This window comes from Patella vulgata, chromosome 5 (genome assembly GCF_932274485.2).
Source record: "Patella vulgata chromosome 5, xgPatVulg1.2, whole genome shotgun sequence".
Lineage (NCBI taxonomy): Eukaryota > Metazoa > Mollusca > Gastropoda > Patellidae > Patella > Patella vulgata.
The window spans coordinates 36,052,974-36,074,436 of record NC_065883.2 but is presented as its reverse complement, the minus strand read 5'-3'; the positions used below and the strand labels follow the sequence as shown (position 1 = coordinate 36,074,436).

The 21,463-nt window shown below is 36.8% G+C and overlaps 1 protein-coding gene across 1 annotated transcript in view; it reads right to left on the bottom strand.

Annotated features, from left to right (window-relative positions):
- The window catches only part of LOC126820650 (serine/threonine-protein phosphatase 4 regulatory subunit 4), a 197,375-nt gene that overhangs the window by 128,903 nt on the left and 47,009 nt on the right, over window positions 1-21,463 (bottom strand). The window contains exons 4-5 of the mRNA XM_050548731.2: window positions 19,382-19,529; window positions 6,431-6,504 (exon numbers count right to left, since the gene is read on the bottom strand). Coding sequence (XP_050404688.1) covers window positions 6,431-6,504; window positions 19,382-19,529 — 222 coding nt within the window. The remainder of the gene's footprint in view (window positions 1-6,430; window positions 6,505-19,381; window positions 19,530-21,463) is intronic.

Below are 21,463 nucleotides of genomic sequence, written 5' to 3'. Positions count from 1 at the left end.
CAATCAAATGTCAGCTTAAAATATAACCAGCAGCTGCCAGGCAGGATACACCCACATTTTACAAGAGATTGATAGAGAACAAGCTAAAAACAAATGCGATTTTTTGTACAATCGGGGGCAATAATCCAGAAAGTTATGGCCTTTAATGTGCAAATACAGGGCTAGAAATTCACGCGAATCTCTGAATCTAATCTGCGCAAAGATTCTCGCAAGAGCTTACGCTACGAATCGACAAGGATTCGCGCAAAAGTTTTCTAAAAAAAAAAAAATCTCTAGAATTGTCAAGTGTGACTATTGAATGTCAGTCAGGGTCAGCGTTCATCATGGGGCTGTATTTTGTCGGCTTTAGCCGCTTGATGTTTATTCAAGCTGATTGGTAAAACAATGAATCGGCAACTATGGTATCGTAAATAATCCATCTTCTTTTAGCTAAATTACAACGGGTTAATTATTACTTGTTAATTAAGAAAACAATCAACTTGCTTGTCGGCTACAACAACATAGTCATACCTTAGTGAGAATTGGCCATATGTGGTTCATAATCCAAGTAATTAGCACATTTAACGGTGATTTTGATAATCCAGTAAAATAAACAAAATGAAATGAAATGGGGTTTAACGTCCTACTGTTCTGCTCCGATGCTGGGCTAACAATGACGTGCATACGCCATACAGTGTGCTATGAGGGAAATTTTGCCCAGGCAGCGGCACTATCGCCTACTCTTATATCGAATTCCAACTGCCAAGGGATCTTTTACGTGCATTCTAATGTATACACAGGACCTCGGTTTTCCGTCTCATCCGAAGGACTAGACAGCTGTCCTTGTCAGGCCCTCCGTCCTGCATCACTGACAAGGGGGAACCACGCCAGAAAATCTGGATGAACTTTCTCGGCCAATGCAGGGATCGAACACCCGACCTCCATTTAGCCACGTGATCCCCTAAAATAAACCAAAAAAGTGCTTGCTGGTTATTCATAATAGGGTCAGTAAAATAAGCCACGTGGCTATGGTTTCCGAATTGCGCGTCTTCCATGCTCCGTCCGTGTGAATTCCAGGTACCGGTAGATATTCAAATAATAACTGGATAATACATTGATGGATTCACTGACCAGTTGTTAGGTAAATCTAAATCTTCATGGAATATAATCCCCTGATAGAACATCGGATACACGGAAAGAGAAACAGTGGATATTTTCCCAACAGTCCATTGCCGAATACCAATGACATGTGACATATCGGTTGGAATTATGTCAATAAACCAGTTTACCGTAATGATTTTTTATTTTATACACTACTGCTAGAAACTTAATTTTAAAAAATATTATTGACGGCTATATCATAGTCGTACAGAATTTTATTTTATAGCAATTTCAGTTATGGTTGTCACGTAATCATTGTGCCGTTTGTCTATCATCGACATACAAATAAAAACTTTTGCAAGTCACGTGACAGTTACGTGATGGACAAAGGACTACAAATTGTGTTATGAAGCAATGGCACGGCGCCGTATCAGCTTATTTTTGCAGCATTTTACATATATAACTATTCAAAACGATATACATGATTAAATATATACAATTAAAATTGAGAATAAAAGTTTGTCTCTTTTAAAAATGTTAGCACTTTATCATATAGCTCCGGTTGGGCAAATAGCTGACGTACTGACTGGCAACGGTAGTATTTAGATCTAATATACTTGAGATGTTTGCACTCAATCAAGATGTGTTTCACTGAACACATTCCGGTTGAGGCTCTCGCTTCAAAATGAAAATGAGTTAAAAAGGTATGACCAATGCGAGAGCGACACAAAACAACTTCATCCCTCCTGTTGGTTCTATAGGAGTTGGGCCAATCTCTTAGGAGAGGCTTAATGTGATGAAGTTTGTTTGTGCCTGCAAGATCCCAAGACCGTTGCCACCGGCCATATATAAAAGAATTAATGGGGGATTTAAAATCGGTGAATAATAAAAGGAATTTTGATATGGGAAGATCTAAAGCAGACTTGGCAGCTAAGTCTGCCTGATCATTCCCTTTAATATCAACGTGACTGGGGAGTCAGCAAAGTACTGTATCCTTGCCGATAAACTCGTGTGATAGTAGCAGATGATAAATGTCTGCTACTATTTAATGGGTGTACAAGCTGTTTATTGTTTATTGCTTGTAAAGAGGACAGAGAATCAGTAAATATAACGTGTTTTAAAGTAGAAGATGATTGAATGAACTCCAAAGCCTGAAAGATGGCCTGGAGTTCAGCAGTAATTATGGAAGAAGCAGGAGGAAGTCTGACAGAAATGATTCCAGGTAGATCGGAGCAAAATCACCATATTTAGACCTCAGCTTTCGAAAGAGGGACTGAAACACCGTGGAACTAGTATCTTTCTTTTTCGTTAGATCTAAATCGATCTTTGGAGGCGATATAGTCCAGGGTGGAGTACTAAACAAAGGGGTACTCGCAATACTGTCATGACTGATGCCAGCCTCTGACAAAAGGCAAATGATGGAATAACATTAGTTCTCAGTAAATACAGATGTTCATGATAGGGTCTAAATATGGTGTTAAATGAAATATGATGAGCCAGAGATGCAATTTTTGTAGCATACTGCAGTGCAAGTTTATCATGTCTGGCATATATGAGAATCCTCTTAGATTCTCGCAAAAAATGATGAATTTCTAGCCCTGAAATATCAAAAGGGACTGAGATCTTTGGGATATAAAGTTATGTTTTAAGTTTCATCAAAATCGGATAAAAATTGTGACCTCCAGAGGATCCACAACCTTCGTATAACACACTTCTACACAATTTGAGTACAAAAAACGGCCATTTTGTCGGGAAGTTTCATTTCGATTTTCCAGAAATTCGAATTCAACCTTCATTATGGTGGAATGGTGATGTATATAAACGGTTTTTAAAACCGGAAAAAAATTGTGACCTCTAGAGAATCCGCAAGATAAAAATCCGATTTTTGGAACAATCGGGGGCCATAATCCAGGAGGTTATGATCAGATATGCGCTAATATCGAAAGGAACCAAGATATTTGGGTTATAAAACATGCATTTCAAGTTTCATCAAAATCAGTAAAAAATTGTGACCTCCAGAGGGTCCACAACCCTGATACACAATATTTTGACACTATTTGCGAACGAGGGGCAGCCATTTTGTCTGTCAGTTTCGGTTCGATTTTTATGAAATTCTAACTCAACCATCCCTAGTGTGTAACGGTGATATATTCAACCGTTTTTTTAAATCGGATAAAAATTGTGACCTCTATAGGGTCCACAAGCTAAAAACACGATTTTTCGTACAATCAGGGGCCATAATTCTGGAGGTTATGGTCCGATATGCACAAATATAGAAAGGAACTGAGATCTGTGGGTTATAAACATACATTTCAAGTTTAAACCAAATCAAATAATAATTGTGACCTCTGCAATGTTCACAAGCTAAAAACGTGCTTTTTCGTACAATCAGGGGCCATAATCCATGAAGTTACAGTCCGATACATGCCAATATCGAAAGGAACCAAGATCTTATGGTGATAAACCTAAATTTAACAAGTTTCATTGAAATCGGATAAAAATTGTGACCTGTAGAGTGTTCAGAAACAATTGTGGACGGACGGACAGGGGCGACGACATTATACGTCCACATGAAAATGTTGGCGTATAAAATAAAGTGAAACCTAATCTAATTTAAAGTAGAAATATTTAAAACTTATCTTTAGGTGATCTTAACACCGTACATTTACTTTGGAACATCGAAAAAGATTTTGCATAACAGAACCAACACACTTTGAAACCTGTTTCAAAGATAGGTTGCCAGGCAACAAAACATACGCCCACAGCAGCTAAATCGTCCGAGCAGTCGACAAGGGTGGTCGCATAATTATTCTTTTGTAGCTGATTAGGGGAATTTAATAGACAATTTCATACAGATGACATTATAATTTTCGTCGTTTGAGGGTTCACAAGGTTCTAAAAACTAAAACAAGGGCCGTAACTCTGGAAGTAATCTACAGAAATTGTTGAAATTCGACAGGCTTTTTCGTTTTACTAATTCAAATAATGCATATAAATTTCATACAGATCGGATGATAACTTTTGTCGTTCGAATGTTCACAAGGTTCAACAAAGTAAAACAAGGGCCATAACTCTAAAAGTAATTGACGGAAATTGCTGACATTCAATAGGCGTCTTCATTTTACTAATTAAAATGAAGCATATGAAGTTCATACAGATTAGGTGATAACTTTTGTTGTTAAAGCATTCTCAAGATTCAACAAGTTAAACAAGGGCCATAACTCTAGATGTAATTAACAGAAATTTGCTGAAACTCAATAGGCTTGTTCCTTTTACTAATTTAAACAATACATATAAATTTCATACAGATTGGATAATAACTTTTGTCATTCACAAGGTACAACAAAGTGAAACAAGGGCCATAACTCACAGTGTAATTAACGGAAATTGCTGAAATTTAATAGGCTTCTTCGTTGCACTAATTTGAATGCCGGATATCAATTTCAAACAGTTGTCATTAGAGCGTTCACAAGATTCAACAAAGTGAAACAAGGGCCATAACTCTAGATGTAATTAACGGAAATTGCTGAAATTCAATAGGCTTCTTTGTTTTACTAATTTAAATGATGCATATAAATTTCATACAGATCGGATAATAACTTTTGCCATTAAAGCATTCACAAGGTACAACAAAGTGAAACAAGGGCCATAACTCACGGCGTAATTAATGGAAATTGCTGGAAATCAATAGACTTCTTCCTTTCACTAATTTAAATGATGCATATCAATTTCAAACAGATCAGATGGTAACTGTTGTCATTAGAGCGTTCACAAGATTCAACAAAGTGAAACAAGGGCCATAACTCTAGATGTAATTAACGGAAATTACTGGAATTCAATAGGCTTCTTTGTTTTACTAATTTAAATGATGCATATAAATTTCATACAGATCGGATAATAACTTTTGTCGTTAGAGCGTTCACAAGGTGCAACAAAGTGAAACAAGGGCCATAACTCCAGAAGAAATTAACTGAAGTTATTGAAATTAAATAGGCTTTTTCATCTCACTAATGCAAACAATATATATCAATGTAGACTGTAGAGTGTTCACAAGAAATTGTGGACGATGGACGGACGGACGGACCGACGGACAGATGGACGGGGGCGACGGCAATATACGACCACATTTCCATGTGGGCGTATAAAAACTGTCAATTCGAAATCTCCCTGATTCAGTTTCACAACGATTGTTATACATAATGAAACTAGTTGTCCGAAAAACAGTGGAATAGTTTCAGGGTTGGACTCTAGCCTGCAAGATGCGTAGGTTTCTGGGAATCCCAATCTGGGAAAACCGACGTTAATCTGTGACCGGAAAATATGTATCTGATGACGAGATTAAAAGTTTGCAAATTTTTTATGAGTTTTCATGAATTTCACTGTAACATGAACACAGATAAAACCGATGGATGCATTAAATCTGTGACCGGAAAACATGTATCTGACGACGAGATTAAAGGTCTGCAAATTTGTTATGAGTTTTCATGAATTTCACCGGAACATGGACACAGATAAAACTGATGGATGCATTGTACATAAAGCTTACGGGATATAAATGTTGTATTGGTAAATGTTAGCGGGGAAAAGTTTAGCCGGCTTTGTGACGCAGCCTGCAGACTGGAATCCAGCCATGAAACTATTCAATTGTTTTTTCAGACAACTAGTATCATTATGTATAGCATTCATTGTAAAACTAATTTGGAGAGATTTTGATTTGACAGCTTTTATGTATTTTTGAAACAGGTTTCGAAGTATTTTGGTTCTTTTATGCAAGATCTTTTTCGACGTTCCAAAGTAAAAGTTTGGTGCTAAGACCACCTAAAGATACATTTTAAATGTTCCAACTATTAATTAGAACAGGTTTTGCTTTAGTTTTTATATTTTACGCTGACATTTATTGCGTTATATCTTCCTAGTGCTAAAATGGAAAATTTCACCTTTTGACCTCCAGGGTCACAAAGAACAAAGGTGAATTTAGCAAGTTTACATTTTTATTGAAAGGGTGACTACTTTCGATCATTTTCAGTTTATTTTCATGATACAAGAATGGCTGCACATTCAATTTCAGTGCAAATGACCTTTGACCCAGAATATCTTGAAAACGCCCAACGGCGGACTGATTACCACCCGGCATCGTATTCTATGTGAAATTTTACTATAGAAAAGTTTGGTCTGGTTTTGTGCCCATTTGATGGACATCCCTCCGCACTAAGCCTCCAGACTATTAGTCTGTCATTATGTAAAGCGACCAATTCCTTTCAAACAGAAACTGTCTGCAATACTATAATAGTATAATATTGAGAGGGAGCTTCATCTTATTCAAACCAAAATATAATTCCTCGTAATTTACCTCTTTTTTAATAACATCTTTAGGTAAAAGATCTATAACATCTAGTAATGTTTCTAACCATGCATTAGCACAATCTACAAACAAAAAAAAATTTAGTTAATGTAATTATGTAAAAGACCATCTTGAAATTGGTAACCAAACATTATCTCCTATGGACAAAATCCTCTTATGTGGGAAAAACACCCTTATGATAAGATATGTTCTCAGGCATCAAACATATACGCCCACAGCAGCTAAGCCGTCCAGGCAGTCCACAAGGGTTGTCACATTATTTATTCTTAAGCTGAGTAACTTGTGTCCCAAGTTCTGACCAATGAAATCGCTAATCTCTGTTTAGTTACCTTAAGCAGCAGAAGATGCTCATCATTGAACCCAGTCATTTCAGGACTAACACATGGTTCAATTTTATGTCAGTGATTCGCTTGTGTGTAGGAGTTTTAAGCAGTGGCAGGAAACTGGAGGACCCGGAGAAAACCCACAAGGTTGGACAGGCAATCCTCCTCCTTGTCAGGGAAACGAAACCATGCCACTTGACTCAATGACATAGCTTATGGTTTCACTCCCACGCATTAAACCACTAGACAACCCAACCCTCCCTTTCACCTAACGAACAACTACACAAAGTGTAAAAATTTGAACATTCTAACTTATAGTAAGAAGCAGAGTTATTGTGTTCCAAAAGGTGTGAAAGACAGGCAGATGGATAGTTCCCTGCTTTCTTCAAAAGACGGTAAACTATTAAAACTTACTGAGGAACTTACTGAAAGTCTGCAATTGAATATGGGTCATTCCACAAATGAGGGGTCCAAAGTGTGACATAGGTACTAAAATTTTAAGTTATCTCAATCACTTATAAAATTATACAAATAATATGAGTAATGTGTGCCATGTCGAGTTCCAAAGAAAAGAAATGAACGATTTTACATGACAGGTTACGTACAGATTTCTCGTGTAAAGGGACACCAAATTAGACTGTTAATGCTAAATTTCTGTGCATATATAAGATATACTAATGTGTTTATGATGTATTATTTTTATTGAAACGAGGCAACTTTATTAGAAGTCTAAGCAGAAATAGTGTATATTTGTGCCAACACCTCTTGCCAGTCAATGTCGATTACATCGATATTCCCAAATTCCCGATACAAACTGAACAGTTTCTGTAATAAAATAAAGATTTTGCAAAATTGATGAAGTTTGTATGACGTTAACAATCGATATGAACTACTTGTAAATCAGTTATCATGAAAAATCAACATGGAAGGTTTACTGTGATTCGGAGTACTGTAGTTTCACGTGCAAAGGGACACCAAATGTTGATGACTTGCCTACTAATAATTAAATCAAACCATATTATGTAGTATTTCTCCTTTAAAACTTGAAAAATAAATATACTTTCAAATATAAAAAAAATATTAAACTTTCAACAATCAAAATAAGTAGCAGTCTTTGAGAATTGGTTGTGTCCCTTTAAATAGCTTACGTTGTGAATTCTTTTACCCAAAACAATGAAACAAAAGACTTAGGTAACATTTCAAGATTGTTAGCTTGTTTACCGGAAAGCAAAGAAAATAATGTAGCATTGGTTACATACGCATATACTAATACAATATCTAGTTAATAATAGGGACACAAAAGTTTTGGTTTCCCATTTTCATAATAATATTCTGACACCGCGACCATTCTGTCACGTTATCCCTGAATATCAAGGAAGCGATAATTTTCATCTATGGAAGAATACTGTTATTTTGGACTCAGCAATTATAACGTTCGGCATCTATGCGTCATATGCAGGGGGTAAATTCACATCACAACGTAATTTCGATAACAACGTAAATACAGGGACGCTAAACTTTGATTCAATTTAATTTAGAAAATATCCATTCGCCAGGCCATCGGAATCTTTGTGTATGTCTGTCATGTGACCATAAACTAAACATCTCTCTCTGACGTAATTCGCCGCTAATAGAGGGCGTTACCAGCGGCATAAACAAGCACTTCGTAAATTGAACGAGGGACTCGATTTTCAATATCGACAAAGCTAATAAAATTTTCACAGACAATTTTACACAATACAACTGCTTATGTTTTCGGAATTTGTTATTTATTACGTTGTCAAAATGGAATTAAGATGAAACATTTTGGTTTGATTTTTCAAGTTAAGATCGTGGCTAACTTAAGAGTGAGTTCGCGAGAGAATCATGCAAAATTTAAAAAAAACGGCACAAGCGGTGTCCGGCGATTTTGACCAAACTTTGCAGATTTGATCATTGGGTACCCCTTATACCCCACATGAAATATGAGAGTCACCAACCTTGTAGTTACGGAGAACCAGCTATGGCCATTTTATAGTTAAAAATCGTCATTTTTTTGAGAAAAAAAATCCCAAAATTCAAATATTTCCCAAACATTGTCTATTGATTTTTTTTTTTTTTAATTATTTTTTTTTATGAATCATCATGTGTACTACTTCAATATATATGACTATTAAATTTTTCCGAAACCATTTGAGGCTATGAGGAATTTATTTTGAGACATAGTTTTTGCTATATGCTAAAACATATAAATTTCATGATGCTATATCTCACCCACTGCGGGGCAGAGGTCAATTCTATTAATAATGGAAGTTGAGGACTACTAATACTAATATTTGGTTTTGACAAAATGACTGGCATGGATTTCTTTCATATTAAATTTGATGGTCGAACTTGAAGAAAATGACTTCATTTTTGACATCATTTTTCCAATAAAATCATTCATTGCCTGGATTATTAGGCCCGATAATGCCCCATGCAACCGCCTTCCAGCAACTCTGTGTAGGGCCGGTACAGATGATTCGGGAGTTCTACAAGGATCAGTCCTTGGACCTGTCCTTTCTGTAATGTATACTAAGAATTTGGGACAACTAATCAATAATCATGGTTTCTAGGACGACATTCTTATGCAGATGATACACAGCTGATCGCAAGTTATTCCCTTTCAAAAACTGTTTCATTCCCTAATTATTCTGACATCAAATTGTGTACACATGACATTAAAGATAGGATGACAAGAAATATGTTGAAATTAAATTTAATTGAATTAAGTAAATCAGAATGTATTTTATGTGGTCAAAATAAACATCTGAAAAATACAAGTTCAAATGACGTTGTTGTTCGAGATGCAATATTTTTTACCATGAGACACTGTGAAGAGGTTAGGTGTCCTCTTGGGGTCCAATTTGAGCATGGACAGTCATACTAGTGAAATTTGTCGAAACTGTTATCTTTGGTCCGGGAACTTTATTAGCCAGGAAGCAGCTGCTACACTTATATGTTCTTTGGTATTCCCAAGGATTGACCACTGTAACAGCTTGTTATTAGAAACATCTAGTGCCAATATTAAAAAAAATCAACTTGTAGAAAATACCGCAGCTCGAATTCTTACCAGATCATCAAAACACTCTCATATTACTCCTGTTCTGAAATCAATCTATTGGCTGCCAATCATCTTCAAAAGTCTGTCTTTGACGTATCAGTATGTGAATCATTCACAGTGAATGGCTTAGCTCAAATATAATTATCTAACTTTATGCACATACAAGTTCCCCCGAGTAACCTCCGGCCGAACACACATTCATCAGTTTTGTTGCTCAAGGTGAAAATTAATATCATTTGGATACGGATCGTGCTCAGTGAAAGCGCCTAAACTGCGTAACAATCTTCCAGAGATCATTAAATCATCTCAAACCCTTTCTTGTTTTACAGCAAGACTTATCAAGATTAATTAAATTAATTTAATTGTATGCGCAGTGGACATGCTTCTGTACATGGAGTACTTGCGCTATATAAATGTACATATTAATATTATTATTATTATCATTCATCAGGCCGAAGTTAGATTTGCACTCCAGCATCCAAGATGGTGGATGAAATCAGCTGTTCATTTTCCCGTCTTTTGCACAAATAAAATGCGGTTTAGTAGCCAGTTATCCGAAAGAAACTATAATAGCATATTCCTGAAGCAATAGCCAGAGAAATGCCGCTCTGGCCATTGCTGGATTGACTTCTGATACTTACGTTTTTGGGGGAGTGTCTATTCTTTCCGTTCAATCAAATCGCTCCTAAGTAAAGTCTTTCTTTTAATCTGGGGTCTTCCCTAAAATTTTGGACAGTGATTTAAGGTATTAAAAACGGTGAAAGTTTTGTTTGTCTCCAAACAGTATTGTTTACATTGTAGCCATGTTGATAGCCTAGTTTGTCACGCAATTAGTTTTTCTGCAATATTCTGCTATGCACCGGTTAATTGGGCGTAATAAATTTCGTGAATCATGACGTAACGTTATGTTAACATATTTGAAACTCTGTTTAAACCAGAATGATATTGTTACGCAGTTAGGTATTGGTTGTTAATCGGACTATTGACGAGTCATAATTTGGAACAGAAATTTGCTTTCATTACGGCAGTGTTGAGTGGGATTAGGTCTAATCAAACTAAACACTGCGGGGAGTATGCTAAAATAGTGACCTTACGCTCATATACAATTTGTTTTTGTCTTTTTGAAATATCGCTTGATTCGTTTGTGAAGTATAGACAGATGTATATGACTAGTACACTATTTAGTTTTTACGATTTGCTGTTCAAAAATTCATCATCCTTCTACTAGATCATGAGGTTATATTGCCGAATTAATAAAATGTTGACAAATAGTCTAGAGAGATTAATTGTATTTACCAAGAGCAGCTCTTTTGGCATTTACAGTAAATTAAGCTTTTCAAACTTCATCGTTTGAAAATTTTAACGGTGTAATTGTGAGCTCAGTTTTCGTGATTAGATACTTATTGGGTAGATAGATAGATAAATTTTAACGGTGTAATTGTGAGCTCAGTTTTCGTGATTAGATACTTATTGGATAGATAGATAGATAGATAGATAGTAATAAATATTTGTAGTTTTGATAATGGAACATTTTTTAAACTTGAATTTTTTGATGAAAGTATATAATCTGCGATTATATCTATTTGTTTATTTCTATTTTTATTATGGCTTGCTCTTAATGGAACTGGAAACCACGTTAATTTGGTTTCAGGTGCCATGTTACACTTTTCACTATGTAAATAAAGCGGTTTATTTTTCGTCATTTTTGTTGAAAATCGTTATTTTTGTACAAAAATGGAAATTATTTACTACTAAACGGGTCGCGTGCCACCCAATTTTTTTCTTGATCTTAATACTATAGATCATTGCCTTTTCAGTCAGCATTCCAAAAATATACTTAAACCCGCAGTGGGTGAGATATAGATAGAATAAAATAACATACTTAAATTGAGCTATTTTGGTACCTTGCAGCAATAAGTCCCTATACCAAAAACCGCGTCATGAAAATCCATCAAACTTTTAGAATGTATACTCACTAACCATATCTACTACGCTATAAAGTTTCATTAATCTACTCGCCGTAGTTTAGTTGTACGAAATAATTGAAAAGTGGCCTGAAAATGATGATTTTTTTGGCTTTTTTCGGTCTTAAAATTTCAAAATTTTTCTATGCTCTAAAAATTGTTCGATTGATCTAAAATTGTGGCAGTGGGGTATTGAGGGGTTACCCATCATACATAAAAAAAATGGTGAAAATCGGTCACCCACCATGTGCCGGTCCCTGCAAGGTTCTCTTGCAAACGCATTCTTAACCATAATACAACGTAAAAATTTACGTTGCGAGACGTGAATAAAAATCCTCCCACTGAGATTACTTACCATTTGTTAAGAAATGAAAAATTAGCAAACAGAATCTTAGATTCTCTGCTGCATGTTTCGCAAAAATATTTGGAAATATTAGTCTTGTGCTCAACATGGTCCAGTTTTTAAAATGTTGAGTACAAAATGTCCCCAAAACGCAACACAAAAATTCAGGGACACCACGAATTGCAACATAGAAAAATTTAACCTCAAACCAATTTTCTATGTTTTAATAGAACATAAGTATAAAATAATAAACATATTACATGATCAATTACTTTTTAAAACAATTGGTGATCAGTAAATAGGTGTTTCTGCTGCTTTGAGCAATGATCTGTATGAATTTTCAATCGGACCCCTCATTTGTGGAATGACCCATATACTATTCATATATGTCATAAAAATATGTAAACATTCAGTGTAAATTTTACTGTGTTCTCATAAATTATAAATATAACCATTTAACAGATATAAAGCATTTTCCAAACTATAATAGTATTTTTCTGCAGCTCTATTGGTCAAGATATGTCCAGTTTTTATACGCCCACATTGAAATGTGGACGTATATTGCCGTCGTCCCCGTCCGTCCGTCCATCGTCCACAATTTCTTGTGAACGCTCTAACGCCAAAAGTTATCATCCAATTGTTTTAAAATTGATATATGTTGTTTACAATAGTGAGACGAAGAAGCCTATTCAATTTCAATAATTTCCGTTTATTACGTCTATAGTTATGGCCCTTGTTTCACTTTATTGATCCTTGTGAACGTTCGAACGTCAAAAGTTATCATTCGATCTTTCTGAAAATTATATGCATTATTTAAATTAGTGAGACGAAGAATCCTATTGAATTTAAGCAATTTCCGTTTATTACGTCTAGAGTTATGGCCCTTGTTTCACTTTATTGAACCTTGTGAACGCTCTAACTCCAAAAGTTATCATCCGATCTTTATGAAATTTACATGCACTATTTAAATTGGTGAAATGAAGAAACCTATCGAATTTCCGTTTATTACGTCTAGAGTTACATGTATGGCCCTTGTTTCACTTTCCGTCTACATTAGCCCAGTATAGGAGCAGAACATTTCATTTCATTTTATTTGTTTCACTTTATTGAACCTTTGAACGCTCCAACGCCAAAAGTTATCATTCGATCTTTGTGAAATTTATATGCACTATTTAGATTAGTGAAACGGAGAAGCCTATTGAATTTCAGCAATTTCTGTTTATTATGTCTAGAATTATGGCCCTTGTTTCACTTTATTGATCCTTGTGAACCCTCTAAGGCAAAAAGTTATCACCTGATCTTTGTGAAATTTATATGCATGATTTAAATTAGTGAAACGAAAAAGCCTATTGAATTTCAGCAATTTACAATAATTACTTCTAGAGTTATAGCCCTTGTTTCACTTTGTTAAACCTTGTTAATGCTCGATTGATGATAGTTATCATCCGATATGTATGAAATTTATATGCATCATTTAAATTTGTGAAACAGGTCTATTGAATTTCAGCAATTTCCGTCAATAATTTCTAGAGTTATGGCGATTGTGAACGTTTGAATGACAAAAGTGATCATGTGATCTGTATGAAATTTATATGCATTATTTAAATTAGTAAAACGAAAAGCCTGTCAAATTTCAACAATTTCTGTAGATTACTTCCAGAGTTGAGACCCTTGTTTCAGTTTGTAGAACCTTGTAAACCCTCAAACTACAAAATTTATAATCTGATCTGTATGGAACTGTCTTGTTAAGGCCCCCAATTACCTACAAAGGAATAAATATGCGACAACCCTTGAGGAACGCTCAGACGATTTAGCTGCTGTGGGATTTCAAAACTACGCAATTAAATAGATAAAAAAAAAAGCTGACGCCCTAAACTGTCACCATACTTGTTTTCAATTTGTATAAGAATAGATGCAGGCCAGGCCCACATCCAGTATATATGCCTTGTCAAGTCCATGTTTTTTTTCACGATCAGCTTCCTGAAAATATTATTGCTACACAATTATTATATGTGATCAGGTACATGTACATATTATTTTACTAATTAGATGAAATAAGTGAACCACAATGTACTTTTGCTCTAAAAATAACAGAAAAACTGCCTTACCCAAAACAACAAGCCAACTGTGAGGCTGATGTCCCCTGCCGAAATCCCAAAATAAATAGATGACACATATTAAACATGCATTATGCAAGAGCAAAATCTGCTTATTACAAGTCTTTCTTTAGGCCTGAAATGTTATCTAAATTATCAATTAGACATTAATTAACTTATCCAGACCATAATAAACTCTCGATGTCAAGGCCAGCCTTCGATGTAGGCTGGATTAGATTCCTATATGCCACTAACGGCCAAAGATAATTAAATCAGAAAAAGTGGATAATCAAGACTATGCTGTTTATATTAATGATTTTAGTAATGATAACCCAGACTATGCAAAAATTTCACCGGCTTCTTTCTCGGCTCATAGTGGATCAATTTGACTGAAATTTTCAGCAAATTACTTTTACACTATCTAGTTTTTAACTATTATAGCGAGAACTGCCATCTCTTTATCTTATCTCCAATAATGTATCTTTAATTAATCGCACATTTATTTTTTTCAAAAGTATCTAGCAATCAAACTATACACTAAGTTTCATCACTCTCTATCAAATAGAATAAAAATTATCTTGTCTCAAAGCATCGACCAATGAAATTGATTAGCTCTGCTTAGCTTTAGCTTGAAATGTTAATCATTGAACTTAGTCAAGACATTCACCTAATCAACTTCTACATCAAGTTTAAACATTCTCCCTCAATTAAAAGTAGGGTTGTTATGTTCCAAACTCTTGACCAATCAAATTGCTTATTGCTCCTTAGCCTAAGCAGAAAATTATCATCATTGAACTTAGTCAAGGTAATGATGTAATGAAACTATACACTAAGTTTCATCACTCTCACTTAATTATAATAATTTATAACCAAAGTTACCGTGCACTAAAGCATCAACCGATCAAATTACTTATCTCTGCTTATCCTAAGCAGATAATGCTCATCTTCGAATTCCATCAAGGCGTTGACCTAATAAACACCTACGCCAAGTTTCAACGTTCTAGCTCAATTAGAATGAGAGTTATTGTGTTCCAAAGTATAGACAAATCAAATTGCTTATCGTTCTGCTTACCCTGAGCAGAACATGCTCATTATCGAACTTAGTCAAGGTATTGATCAATGATGTAATGAAACTATACACTTAGTTTGATCACTCTCACTTAATTAGAACTAAAGTTATCGTGTCCCAAAGCATCAACCAATCAAATTGCTTATCTCTGCATACCCTAAGCAGAAAATGCTCATCTTCGAACTTCATCAAGGCATTGACCTAATAAAAACCTACACCAAGTTTGAACATTCTAGCTCAATGAGAAGGAGGGTTACTGTGTTCCAAAGTCTCAGCCAATCAAATTGCTTATCGCTCTGCTTACCCTATGCAGAAAATGCTCATTATCGAACTTAGTCAAGGTATTGAATAATGAAACTGTACACCAAGTTTCATCACTCTCACTTAATTAGAACTAAAGTTATCGTGTCCCAAAGCATCAACCAATCAAATTGCTTATCTCTGCTTACCCTAAGCAGAAAATGCTCATCTTTGAACTCCACAAAGGCATTGACCGAATAAACACCTACAACAAGTTTGAACATTCTAGCTCAATTAAAACGAGAGCATTGCTAACGCTGCAATATACGTCCACATTCCAGCTTTGATTGATATGGTACTTTTTAAAATGAAGAGAATGAAATATGAGATGGCTGTAATATGATAGGAGGCAAAGAAGGCTAGGCATTGGGTTTGTTTTGCCAAATTTACAGACAAAATACTAACAAAAACGTGGGTGTGAGACTGCCCCAGGAGGTCGGGGGAAGCATCAAAATAAATAGTTGCTGTTTTTACGGTATAAGGAATAAATATGAAAAGTTCCAAGATGATCCATTCAGAATTGCAGCCTGTAGACGATAAATACAAAAAATGGGTGTGGCTCTGCTCCTGGGGGTGGGATATGGAACAATATAAATAGGTACCACCCTGTTATTGAAATGACAACCTCAATAGTTTCCATTCTTAGGGTATAAGGAATAAGTATACCAAATAATGTCCAAATTCCAAGATAATCCATTCAGAATTGTGGCCTTTGGGCGCTACAGGCAAAAATTGGGCGTGGCTCTGCCCCTGGCGGGCGGGGCATTCACCAGAATGAATAGTTGACGCCCTTAGGCTATAAGGAATACATATGCCAAGTACCAAGTTGATCCATTCAGAATTACGGCTTATAAATGATAAACACAGAAATTGGGCGTGGCTCGCCCCCTGAGGGTCAGGACATGCAGTTGTTGTCCTTAAGGAATGCATATCCTTAGTTCAAAGACAATCCATTAAAAATCATGGCCTGTAGGCAACTCACAGAAACACTAAGAACAAATGGGTGTGGCTCTGCCCCTGGGGGTTGGGCAATCACCAAGGGTATAAGGAATAGGTATGCAAAGTTTTAAAAGGATCTGTTAAGAATTGCGGTCTGTAGGCGACACAAAAGGCACATAAACATTGGGCGTGGCTCTGTTCCTGGGGGTCGGGCATGGACCAAAAATAATAGAGGTCAGGCTTAGGGTCCATTAAGCATTGAAGGCTGTAAGTGACATACAGACACACAAAAAGAAAATGGGCATGGCTCTGCCCCTGGGGCTTGGGCATTCACCACAAACAATAGTGATGTTCCTTAGGATAGAAGGAGTAAGTATGCAAAGTTTCAAGGTGATACGTTAAGAAATGCGGTCTGTAGATGACAAACAAATAAATACAAGAAATGGGCGTGGCTAGGCCACTGGGGGTCGGGCATGCACCAAAAGCAATAGGGATCATCCTTAGGGTATAAGGAATAAGTATGTAATGATTCAAGATGATCACTTAAGAATTGTGGCCTGTAGGCGACACACAGACACACAAAAAGAAAATGGGCGTGGCTCTGCCCCTGGGGGTTGAGCATGCACCCCAAATGATAGGAATGTTCCTTAGGGTATAAATAATAAGTATGCAAAGTTTCAAAATGATATGTTAAGAAATGCGGCCTGTAGACGACAAACAAACAAATACAAAAAATGGGCGAGGCTCTGCCACTGGGGTTCGGGGATGCACCAAAGACAATAGGGATCATCCTTAGGGTATAAGGAATAAGTATGTAAAGTTTCAAGATGAACACTTAAGAATTGTGGCCTGTAGGCGACACACAGACACACACAGGGGCGACGGCAATATACGTCCACATTATGAATGTGGACGTATAAAAATGTTAATGGACGGACGGGGCAACCGTATAATATGTCCACATAAAAATGTGGGCGTATAAAAAGTTTCCTTTGGTGTCTAATATTGGTGTATTTTCGTCTTGAGTCGAATGTGTACTTCTCCTAAAAAGCGTGCAAAAATAACAACAATGATACAAATAAAAACAATAGTTTTTATATGATGTAGCTGCATATAAAAAGATAGGTTGCCAGGTAACGAAACATACACCCACAGCAGCTAAATCGTCCGGGCAGTCAACAAGAGTTGTCGCATATTTTTACTTTTTTCGGTAATGAAACATTTATAATACACTAAAATCTGATTAAGAGCAACAACTCAGAAAACCATTAGAATTTGTTTGGTTTTTATAAAGTTCTGCCCCATGATACAGTATTAACGTTAGCATGGGGCAGAACTTTATAAAACTTTAGCTGTTCCAAGTCATAACTAGAAATGGGCGTGGCTCTGCCCCTGGGGGTCGGGCATGCACCAAAAACAATAGGGATCTTCCTTGGGGTATAAGGAATAAGTATACCAAGTTTGAAGAAAATCCAGTAAGAATTGCGCCCTGTAGGCGACACAAAGACACACGAAAAGAAAATGGGCGTGGCTCTGCCCCTGGGGGTTGGGCATGCACCCCAAACGATAGGGATGTTCCTTAGGGTACAAAGAATGTGTATGCAAAGTTTCAAGATTATTAGTTAAGAAATGTGGCCTGTAGACGACAAACAAACAAATACTAGAAATGGGCGTGGCTCTGCCCCGGGGGGTCGGGCATGCACCAAAAACAATAGGGATCTTCCTTGGGGTATAAGGAATAAGTATACCAAGTTTGAAGAAAATCCATGAAGAATTGCGCCCTGTAGGCGAACCACAGACACACACACACACACACACACACACACACATACATACATACACACACACACACACACAGACAGGGGCGACGGCATAATACGTTCACATTATGAATGTGGACGTATAAAAATAGTTATTGTGTTCCAAAGTCTCGACCAATCAAATTGTTTATCGCTCTGCTTAAACATTCTAGCTCAATTAGAAAAAGAGTTATTGTGTCCCAAAAAGAGTGACGGACGGACAGACGGACGGACGGACAGACAGACGGACGAGCCCATTTTAATAGTCTGCTGCTTTCTTCAAAAGCGGGGGATAATAACAAATCTACCAACGCCAATCATTTTTTTTTCTTCTTTCGTGAAATGTTTTGCACAACAGTGTAGAAACACCAAATATTTTTCTGCATCATAAAGTCTAGTACTATCGTTCCAAAATGTATCCAAAGCAGCTATAAAACTGTTGTTCTCTCCATCAAATAACTATGTTTTCACTTCAAAATAGTCATGTCCCTTGATTTTATGCCAACAACATAGAATTGGATGGTGTTGGCAGAGTTGTTATTGTTTGGGGTAAGGCAGTTTTTCTCTTATTTTAAGGGGCAAAAGTACATTGTGGTTGACTTATTTCATCTAATTAGTAAAATAACATGTCTCATGACCTTTTAACACTGTGAATAATTTTAAAGTCCATCGGATATTAACTTTAGCCTCCAAAGTGACGTGATTTTTTAAAATGATCAAGGGACATAACTCTGGCAGTAATCTCTTCTCATGAGCTCATTAACTTTAGCCCCTAGAATGTCCATAAGCAATTGCAGACACCGGGTAGACAGACGAGGGGGGGGGGGGAGGACGACAATATTCAACCACATTTTAACATGGGCGTATAAAAAGAATAACTTTTCTTGGAAAGTGATATTGCAAGCTATCTGTTTGAGAAATTTAAAATGTCAAGAATGCCAAGGTTCTAGGGAGTTTCAATGTTCACATATGAATAAGGTGATCAATTTTGTTCACTGATATGACATTGTATATAATGATATACCTGGATCTTTACTTTCTACACTAGTTAATATAGTTTGTAGGAATGTTTGAGTATAATTCTGTATTGGTACTATCTGTTGTTGAAGTATCTGTAAAAATGCAGAGGAGGCTGCAAGCTGCATTTCAGTTTGAGCCACATGTAAAACCTCCTGAAAAAAATATAATAACAGGAATATTATAAATATTTCGTTTTCTCTGGTCAAATCAATGACCATTTACAACAGAAGAGCAAATAGTATTTCATTACAAATGTACTATAATACTAGAAGATTTTGGCTTTATTTAACAGAAGTTGCACAAAGTTTTCATGTGCATGCCAGCAATATACTATACTATTCAAAAAAAGTAGGGGATATTTGATTTTTAAGTGTTATTAAAGTCACCTAATGAAACTGACGAAGAAACAAATGACAAAATGAAATGAAGTTCACATTCATCGATTTATTCCAAATGATCGTTAGACTAAGTAAGGCACATACTGACCATTATAAGGGTAAAATGATACCCGGGGTCAAACAGCAAAGTTACCACAGCATCACAACCAAGTCAGTAACGGGTAAATCCTCCTCTGTTTGCCAAACAAGCATTGATCCGACGTGGCATACTCCTAATGAGACGTCTAAGGTCATTTTGGTCCAGATTGTCCCATTCCTGTTGCAACGCAGCAGCAAGTTCTTGGACATTGGCAGGACGTTGTTGACGTTGACGTAACCTCTGTCCAAGCATGTCCCAGACATGCTCGATGGGGGAGAGGTCGGGACTCAGTGCTGGCCAAGGTAATGTGGTGATGTTCTGTTGTTGGAGGTAACCTGTAACGATCCTGGCCCTGTGACATCTTGCGTTGTCATCCTGGAAGATGAAACGGCGGCCATGACGTCGTGCGAACGGCACAACATGGACTGCCAAGATGTTGTCCCGGTAGTACTGGCCTGTAACACGCCCTGCAACAACATGTAAAGCCGTTCTTCCAGCAACAGTGATGCCTCCCCACACCATAACAGAACCACCCCCAAATCGATCATGTCTGATGACGTTAACGTCTTGGAAGCGCTCGTTTCGACGACGCCACACCCTCCTACGTCTGTCCAAAAAATCAACAGTGAACCTTGACTCATCTGAAAACATCACATTGCTCCAGCGTCAATTATCCCAGTGTTGACGATCCCTACACCAACGACGTCTTGCCTGAATGTGATGATCTCTCAAACAAGGGATCATGCGAGGACGTCAGGCGCGAAGGTGACCCCTATGCAGTCGATTCCGAATTGTCTGGCCACTCACTCTCCCACCAGTGTCTGTTTGAAGACGAGCGCTGATCTGATTTGCTGTGATGACACGATTTCTCAAAGCCAAGGTACGGATAAATCGATCCTGGGCTTGAGTTGTCGCCCTTGGTCGACCTGAGCGTGGTCTGTCCTGTACAGATTGTGTATCACGGTATCTGGACCATAGCCTGCTTATGACAGACTGAGAAACATTCATCGTCCGCGCCACAACCGCCTGTGTTGTGCCGATCTGTAGCATGCCAAGGGCACGTAACCTTTCATTTTGGGTAAGCCGACGCATATCAAAATTTGTTTTCTGGTCACTAAAACAATTAAACTGATGTTTCCACCCTGGAATTCAATGCCACAATGACTGTAACATTCAAAGTCAGAGTCGTTCAAATCTTGGGTTGGACCCCCATGATGATCCCAAGCATCACCTGCATTCCATGCGGTAGCTATTGGTGCGTTTGGGCGTCACATGTAACTGGAAATGTTTCTTCTGTTAGGTTCTATAGTGACTTTTTTCGTAGTCATTTGCATATTTTAGTATTATGCCCCCAAAATCAAATATTCCCTACTTTTTTTGAATAGTATAGTATACTAGCACAGGATAAATTTACAAGACAAATGATGACCTCTTTAAGCTTTTAGAATAATAATTCCAGCTAGAATTGCATAGTCAAAATATCGGCTATTTTTTCGACCACTTGCGGTTTACAGATCGTTGTCAGGACAGTTTTAACACGTGGTATGGGCACTTAAGTTCTTGTAACAGAAGTTTCAGAAACATCCATTGAGCAGTTTTGAAAAAGATA